At 41.8% G+C, this 9,536-nt stretch overlaps 1 protein-coding gene across 3 annotated transcripts in view; it reads right to left on the reverse strand.

Moving 5' to 3' along the window:
• edc4 (enhancer of mRNA decapping 4) overlaps positions 1-3,502 on the reverse strand; it is a 147,248-nt gene extending 143,746 nt beyond the window's left edge. For 2 of the 3 annotated variants that reach the window (XM_084316733.1, XM_084316732.1), the window contains exons 1-3: positions 3,316-3,502; positions 1,775-1,958; positions 103-214 (exon numbers count right to left, since the gene is read on the reverse strand). In XM_084316733.1, coding sequence (XP_084172859.1) covers positions 103-214; positions 1,775-1,958; positions 3,316-3,412 — 393 coding nt within the window. In that variant the 5' untranslated portion in view covers positions 3,413-3,502. The remainder of the gene's footprint in view (positions 1-102; positions 215-1,774; positions 1,959-3,315) is intronic. The other variant, XM_084316734.1, reaches the window with a different exon arrangement.
• Between the last annotated feature and the right edge of the window lie 6,034 nt (positions 3,503-9,536).

A 9,536-nucleotide genomic window follows, 5' to 3' on the forward strand; every position in this document is an offset into this window, starting at 1 on the left:
CAGCTACTTGCTAACAGTACTGAGTTGCACCAGTTTGCCACTGAAAACTCTTTTCCTCTTTAATTATTATTTTTTTAACTCAAGTTCTGGGCTCCATCTTACCTTGTTGCTGCCACGGGCCTTGCTGTCAATACTGGAGTCTCGACTGGCCACAATCTCCACATTCTTGGAGACAATGGAGATACAGGTGGATCCATCATCACCAGAGAGGCAGCTGCAGTTAAAATAAACATACGTGTGAAATAATATTCACACTCACTCGTAGTAACTTTTTTTTGTGAACACATTTTTTTATAATTTTTTTGACATGACATAAAACTAGACAAACATTAACAGTAAATATACAGTCCAGTATTTGAATCAATATAAATGTAGGTTACAAGATATATACATAATACTTACAATTCAATACAATACATACTTATGCTCTTGCTCGTTCTTCTTCCCCCCCCCCCCAGGACCCCCCTTGGATAATCCATCCATTATTTTGTTTCTAACCAAGGATTACAATTCATATGCTAACCTTTATTCTCTCCACCACCTCTAACCAGATTGCAATGCTGGCTTCATTGACACCTAAAATTCTTGCGGTAGATATCTCTAAATAAATCACATCGAGATAGGTAAGAACCCATACCTTCCGGCACATTTTATCCGGTTGAATCCAGCGTGATGCTATCAGCTTTTTAGCAGCCGTAAGACCGGACAAAATTAGTCTCTTTAGCTGTATAGAGGCTGCTAACTGAGAAACATCATTCAACAACAATACAGAAGGCAGTACAGGTATGGTCAGAAATAAAAATTCTGATAATTGCGTGGTTACTTCTTCCCAGAATATCTTAACAGGGGGGCATTCCCAATACATATGCATAAATGTACCGATATCACCCCTTAGACACAAGGAGCATAGAGAGTCTTGTTTAAGCCCCATTCGGTTCAATCTTATAGGAGTCAGGTAAGTCCTATGAATAAAATTAAGATTAATCTGTTGATGATCCGGATTGCGTGACGCTAGTCGAACGTTTGCCCAGACTTCATGCCAATCAAAATCTACTTCCAAGTCTGGTATATCCTTCCTCCAAACTGAGTCTAGGGGAAGGATTCCATACGAAGACGTAAGTAAGTGATGATAAGTCAGATACGAAGCCTCTCGATGTCTCCCTTTCATAAAAGAATTTGTGATATCTGTGGTGCTCAAGTGGCAATCTCCGCTACGCCACCTGACCGCCCAATTTGTTTTCAGTTTTGTACATTTGCTAATATCCACTGTGATGTAGTGCTGTTGATAACAATGCAATATCCCCCTGGGATTAATGAAGTTCTCTCTAATCTTAGCTCATTACCTTCTTGGTAATGCTCAATTCCCCCACATAGAATGGTAGCAGACTAGCAGTACTTCAATGCTACCTAATTTCTGGAACCACTGGTATGAAATGTTGGGATTCAAAAACCAGGTGGGACACGGACACACACATTTTCCTCTTCTTCTCAGCAAATCAAGAGTTGTGATGGTTCACCTTTTTAAGAGTTGTTTTATTTGGCTGCGCCAAGCACGCTGCTGTGACAAATCCTTGGGGGTATAATGAGAATGTCTTTATAGACCAGCTTTGTAATGACCATATCAACAAATGAACAGCATTTGATGTAGTGTTCCTTACAAAGTTAAATATTTATTTGCGCTCGGGGGCATCAGTACCCTTCTGATAGTAGGTGGTGGTTGTTCTAGGTGAGGACTTTTGTCGACAACTGTTTTACATAGGGCACACACACTCACATTATCTGACTCTCTTGGGTGTTGACGTCTGCTCCACTGCGTCCAGGGGATTCAGCCATGGATGACCGGTCAACCGCTCCCAGTAGGCCCACTGCTCCCAACAGCCCGTTCAGCTCTCCATTGAAAGATGGCTTTCTCTGGCTGCTGTCACTTGACTGTGCATCTGAGGAAAGAAGACGGATACCTGAGGGGTTAAGGTTGCTATGACTGGTACATGTATTTCACTGTAACATTGATTGATTGAAAACTTTATTAACAGATTGCAGAATGGGTACAATACAGTACGGCTCAATACACACAATTGTTAAGGGGATGCAGACCAGAGAAAGACTTTCGTCTTGTTTACATCAGGGTCCCCCATTTTCAATTAATCAGGTTTGAATTGAACCCCCCCCCCCCCCCCCCCATAATAGACTTTTGGGTCATGTCTATTACAATAATTATATATTTTAGATGGCCTGAACTTTTATATTAAGGATAGTATTTTGGGAACAACACAGCAAGAATGGCTTTTTTATTATCAAAACGACAAGTCGGCAACAACGGGTTAATAAAGTAGCTGACGTCACCGCAGCGACAACAAGCGTTAACTAAAACAGTTTGTAATTGATATTACATTGACAAATACATAACGTAAAAAAGTAAAATCACATTTGGTATCAAACTACATGATCCAGGTTTAAGAAGTGCACCAGGCGTTTTGCAGCAGGTCTGACTAATTCCTGGTAAAGAAGCGACACATTCAGAGTTTAGTTTACAAAAGGAACGTGTAGCTATAATGTAGTGCGTCGAAATCATCATGTGCTTAACGAACACGTGTGTTGGCTCAATCATTAATATAATGTAATAAATATAAACATGATGTCTATAGTCGCGTTCTATCGTCCCCAGCAGATAGTCTGAGCCGCGGCGTCGTGACAGTTCAGGACCTCAGTTAGCTTCAGTTAGCTCACTGGAATGTAATGAACAACACTGTTAGCTCGCTATATGTCACGTCTCACCTGCACTATTATTCAACTGAAATGTGCTCGTTCTTTTGGTCACGTAAGTAACTCGTAAGATCAATATATATAAAGGATGCACCTTGTACGTTAGCCACCTTTAGCTCCCAGTATCTAAAGCTAACATTACCTAGCTTGATAGCTTCTAGCTGCTAACCGTTAGCATTTCACCATCACCACCACGCCGGTAGAGGGTCCAGCTGCAGCGCCGAAGAATCATCCTCACTAGGCAAGCCTGTGGCAGCCATGAACCTACTTTTTAATTCTCCGGCGCTGCAGCTGGACCCTACTCCGCCGGTAAGCTGCAGGGTCGAGCTGCAGCGTCGGAGAATCATCCTCTCACTGTGGGCAAGCCTGGGGCAGCCACGACGAACCTACTTTTTTTTGTATTCTCCGGCGCTGCAGCTGGACCCTACTCCGCCACTCACAGTGGCAGCGAGCTAACGTGTGCTAGCTAGCCACCCCGCTAGCTAGTGAGTTAGCATGTTAGCCAACGCGGCCTAGCTAGGGTAGTTTTCTCCATCCCCGGTCACAACTCACCGGCGCTGTTGTTCCCAGCAGCAGGGCGGTCCAGCTTCAGAATGTCCCGCAGGTGCTGGGTCGCACCCTCGATGTCTATGTTGGAATTGGAAGCCATGGGTTATAGGGAAGGGGGGGAACTGGGTTAATTTAGGAGGGGGAGAAAACTGCTCAAGACGTTTCGGTGCGTTGTTGTTGTCAACGCTCTGCTCCGTTCACCCCGAGCAACCGTGTACACTTCCGCCGTGTCCGCCGCGCAATGTGTTCCGTGTCACGTCGTCAACCCGCCGCAGTGTGCGACGCTGTGGTTCCTACTCGGTGACCTCAGCGCCCCCCCCCCCCAACTGAGTTGTAAACGTTAGCATTTTCCCCAGGATTTAGAACCAAGAGTTTTCACTCATCCATACACAACTGTACCACAAGTGCAGTGCAACCAACAGATATAAATAAAACGGCATATTTTTTTATATGCACATCAGATTCCACCCAGGCTACACTAGTACAATACTAGTTCCTATGATGAATTGGAAATGGGGGACCCTGATGTAAACAAGACGAAAGTCTTTCTCTGGTCTGCATCCCCTTAACAATTGTATGTATTGAGCTGTACTGTACTGTACCCATTCTGCAATCTGTTAATAAAGTTTTCAATCAATCAATCCACAATTTTTAAAATACAACTATTGTGTGATTGAATTGATTGATTGATTGAAAAGTTTATTAACAGATTGCAGAATGGGTACAGTACAGTACAGCTCAATACATACAATTGTTAAGGGGATGCAGACCAGAGAAAGACTTTCGTCTTGTTTACATCAGGGTCCCCCATTTTCAATTCATCATAACATATATGACATACAGACAGGGAACAAAATAAGTACCAGCCAACCGCCAATGGCTGGTAAAAAATCTGCCTGGCTGGTAGTTTTTAAAATCTACCAGCCAAATGGCTGGTAAGTCAAAAAGTTAAGTTTGTTCCCTGAGAGCAGAGCTACACAGCAGTGCGCCTATTTTGCGAGCCGAAATAAGTCTGTGGTTTTTTCTTCTTCTCACAACGGGTCAAATGCATCTAACATGCATTGCATCGTCGCCATTCCTTTATGCCCACATCGCCCGAAATGAACGTTATGTTAGCGTAAGCTAACAAGCTAATCCTGATCAGCGGCAGAGCCATAGAGAACAGCAGACAGTGTGGACTGGGGAAATGGGGGGGGGGGGGCACTCTCCCTTTCTCTGTGTGTGTGCGTGCGTTTGGAAAGACGATGAAGTCACTAGTCAGGACTCGGGAGAGGAGTATATTGTAGTAAACTGAGGATTACTGAGGATGCACAGATAATGTTGATATTCAAATATAAAAAGGTTTCGAGAGGAGTGGAAGTTTGAAGACAGACTAGACTACAATATGATGCGGGGGTGGTGAGTTGAAACAGTGTGTGTGTCCCCGACCCCACTTCTATGTTTCAATAAATTATTTGCATTTAAAACTATTAACGCTGACTCATTCCTTCAGTCCACTCAAAATTATGCTAATATTCCTTATGTTGTTTATGATATTAATTGAAAATAGCATATGAGAGTATTATATAGTAATAATAACACATGGCGATATACTAAAAAGCTATTTTTAATTTTTGGCTGGTAAAAAATCTGCCTGGCTGGTAGCTTTTAAAATCTACCAGCCAAATGGCTGGTAAGTCAAAAAGTTAAGTTTGTTCCCTGCATACAGATAGACCAGACCTGGGCATTGTACGGCCCGCGGGCCAGATTCTGACCGGCCCGCGAAAGATTACATGATAACAAAAAAAAATAAAAAAAAAATAAAAAAAAACATTTTTTTTTAATTTTTTTTATTTAATTTTTTTACTTTTTTTTTTTCATGTCAACGTTCACACGCACAGTATACGCTTAGGAGACATGCTCAGAAGATGTTGGTTCTCTTTGGATCCACCTACATATGTGAACAGACATTCTCAGTCATGACGTTTACCAAGTCCAGGTACAGATCCTCTCTCACTGATGAACATCTGGCAGCTGTGCTTCGCATCTCCACCTCAGACATGCAACCTGACTTTGATGGACTTGTTAAAGCTCAACAGAGACTGGATTTCTCACACTGAATGAAAAAAAAGAACTGAAGAACACTAAAATGTGGAAATATAACAAGTGAAATGGGACACTTGATATTTTTTTTTCTTTTTTTTGCACAGTTCTGAAAACATAAAATGTTTAATATAGGCATGTAAAGTAAAAAAGGCTACAAAACTGGGACACTTTTCTTTACACAGTTCAGTGACATGTCTTGTTTATTTTTGCTATAAGATGATGTGATGTCTTTAGAAAGCTAAGAAAATCCTTGTTTCAATAGTATATGAAACTCAAAATTCCCTTTGTTATTAATGTTTCACATTTTGTTTATCATTTTTGGAATAAATTCTATTTGAATAAATGATATTTTTGAAAGCTATAACCTCACCTTTTAATGGCCAAATAATAACATACACTCTTACCAGGGGTCAAAACAATGCCATTTACTGCTTTTTGTATAGAAATAAAATGTATATTATGCATAATTGAGTTTGGAATTTTGGCCCAGCCCCCCAACATATTTTCAGTTGCTCATTCGGCCCCCCGGGAAAAATAATTGCCCACCCCTGAGATAGACAGTACTTCTACATCTATACATTTATGACATATCAGATTTGCAAATACAGTACTGTTTGTGATACAAAAGTGTCCAGAAAAAGAGTGTATATACATTTGACGTAGAAACTGTACATTGGAGGAGGTTGGGTGGGGTTGGGTGGGTGGTGGGGGATGTACATTGGAGGTGGGGGGGGGGGGGGTTGGGTAGGGGACACACACACATTTTACACTGTACATTGGAATACTGACAAAGCCTTACTTGGTCATTTACTGTACAACTAGGTTAGGACATTTGTAGGGGCCAGTTTCGAATTGCAGTCTCACGTAGGTGTTTTTTGAGAGTGTTTTTGAAAGTGGGTAGTGATTCACATTCCTTTACAGCTTTGGGTAGGGCGTTCCACATTGATGTGGCATAATTGCGAAACGTGTTTAGTCCCTTGTTTGAGCCGAATCTGGGTTTAACATGATTTGTGGAGCTCCCTCTGGTGTTGTAACTTGCAATGGGCCTGGTCTACAAGATACACTACACGACCAAGGTACCCATGTACATGTCAAAATACTTCCCAAAGGTCAGTGAATACCACGATCACAACACCAGAGGGAGCTAAATCATGTTAAACCCAGATTCGGCTCAAACAAGGGACTAAACACGTTTCGCAATTATGCCACATCAATGTGGAACGCCCTACCCACAGCTGTAAAGGAATGTGAATCACTACCCACTTTCAAAAACACTCTCAAAAAACACCTAAGGGAGACTGCAATTCGAAACTGGCCACTGTAAATGTCCGAACACAACCCCCTCCAATGTACAGTAAATTACCAAGTATGGTGTTGTCAATATTCCAATGTACAGTTTTGTTTGTACAGTTGTACAGTGTACCCCACTCCTACCCAACCTCCCCCCCCCCCCCCCCCCACCCACCCAACCACCTCCAATGTACAGCCCCCCCCCCCCACCTACCCAATCCAATGTACAGTTTCTACGTCAAATGTATATACTTTTTTTTCAGGACTGTACTGTACTGTATTTGCAAATCTGGTATGTCATAAATGTATAGATGTAGCAGTACTGTCTATCTGTATGTCATGTATGTCATATATGTTACGATGAATTGAAAATGGGGGACCCTGATGTAAACAAGACGAAAGTCTTTCTCTGGTCTGCATCCCCTTAACAATTGTATGTATTGAGCTGTACTGTACTGTACCCATTCTGCAATCTGTTAATAAAGTTTTCAATCAATCAATCAATTGTGATCGTGGTATTCACTGACCTTTGGGAAGTATTTTGACATGTACATGGGTACCTTGGTCGCATAGTATATCTTGTAGACCAGGCCCATTGCAAGTTGCTGTACTCTGTCGTCTACTCTAAGCCATCCTAGGTTGTCAAAGTGGGCAGGGGTGAGGTGGGTTCTAGGAGTCAGGTCAAGCAGTAGTCTGACTAGCTTGTTTTGAGATGTTTGTAATTTGTTTTTTAGTGCCTTTGAGGTGCTTTGGTACCATGAGGTGCAAGCATAGTCGTAGTACCCTTGAATGAGTGCTCCTGCTAGAGTCTTCAGGGTATTCTTGTTTACCAGAGAGGAGATCCGGTACAAGAATAGAGTTCGTTGGTTGACTTTTTTTATTACATTGGATGCCATTTTGTCACAGGAAAGATTAGCCTCTAGGATAGAACCCAGGTAGGTAATTTCATCTTTCCTTGTGACAATATTGTCACCCACTGTAACCGAGAAGCCGTCGGTCTTGCTGAGTTTGTTATTTGAACCGAAGAGAATGGACTCTGTTTTGACCATGTGTAATGATAGTTTGTTGTCGGCGAGCCATATGCAGATTTTGCCTAGTTCCGAGCTGAGGGCTTTTTCAACCTGTAACTTGTTCTTGTCAGAGACCAGCAGGGCTGAGTCGTCCGCAAACAGGAACAAGTTGCAGTCACAAACCGACGACATGTCATTTGCATAAATTAGGAATAGTAGCGGTCCTAGTATGCTTCCTTGTGGAACACCACAGCTCACTGTGAGGGGGGGGGATAGGGTACCGTTTACCTCCACCATCTGTTCCCTCCCCTCCAGGTAGGATTGTATCCAGCTCACTGATAAACTATCAAAACCAATTGCGTTGGTGTGTGTGGTTCTCTTCTGTGTTTTTTAGAGATCAATACCTCAGTGACCACAGACCTTTCCAACACTTCATTCCTACCCCAGACTTTGACAGCTGTGAGTGAAACCTGACAGGATTATTTCTTTACAATACATTTGTCGTGGAATATATTATCATGTCATTATGAGTCTTTGTTATTTTATCATGTCATACAGCTTGAGTTTCAGTCCGACCAGATTTACTGGTTAATGTGTGTATGTCTCTTTAAGATTACTCTGATATTCTCTCAGTCATAACGAAGTTGTTGTTTCTCCCAGCCATAGAGCCATAACCCAAGGTCATGGGAACTGTAAGATGGAGCTGTTTTCCTTCCAGGCTTAGCCATAACATAGTCGTATTATTAATTTCTCTAACCAGCTATTTTGTTTTCTTCTACGTCATTTCATGTATTCAATTGTATGTCTGACCAAGCCTCTGGGTCAGTCCCCTGTCAGACGCTAGTGGGTTCACATGTCTGTCTCTGGCGGGTGACTGGCCTGGCAGCGTGGCCACGCTGTCATAACCTTTCTTTATTGAATAAACCTTTTTATTATTATGAATAATGACTCAGAATGATTAATGTAAACGGCTCATCGTTTGTCCTTTAATAATTCCCATTACACATTCAAAACAAAAATGATGTCAGGTGATGATGATGGTTATGTATGTAAAGACGGTGGTAAACAAGCATTTCAGGTTCTAGGGGAGGGCTGTTTCATGACCTCACGACTTCTGCCTTTAGAAAGACATACTCGCTAAACTAAAAGTAGACCACAGAACGTCAAAAGAGCACGCTGGTTCCTCAAGCCATCTTTATATGTTCCAAATGTTTCCACAAAGGAGGCCAAATGTAGTGCAACATTTTTGTACAGAAGTGCAATTGCATTAAAGGGGCACTTCACCAAAAACAATGCTGATTTATTTTGCACATAATCTCACACACATCCAAAAACTGTTCACACATTCATTTAGTTGGGCAGTTATTGGGGTATAAATTAGGATTACTTACAGCTCCATGAAATGATGTAGTTGAAAAAATAACAATACCTTGTCTTATAGGGACTGTCACATTAGCATTTAATTGAGCTGTAATTAACACAATGATTCAATGTCCCCAATCACTGGTGGCCATATTCAAACTAATTTACTCTCAATAACTAAAATGAATGTGTGCAAAACTGTTTTTGGATGTGTGAGATTATGTGCAAAATAAATCCGCAGTTTTTTTGTAAAGTGCCCCTTTAATGCAATTTGCACTTCTGTACAAAACCCAAAGATTTGTGATAGAAACGACAGGAGGTCAAACGAGGACAGTGAAGGTGGACGAGCAAACATGGAACCCCACATGGAGAGGAACAAACATGGAACACCACATGGAGAGGAACAAACATGGAACCCCACATGGAGAGGAACAAACATGGAACCCCACATGGAGAGGAACAACAAGCTCACGCAAG

This window comes from Notolepis coatsorum (genome assembly GCF_963971535.1).
Source record: "Notolepis coatsorum genome assembly, chromosome: 6".
Classification (NCBI taxonomy): domain Eukaryota; kingdom Metazoa; phylum Chordata; class Actinopteri; order Aulopiformes; family Paralepididae; genus Notolepis; species Notolepis coatsorum.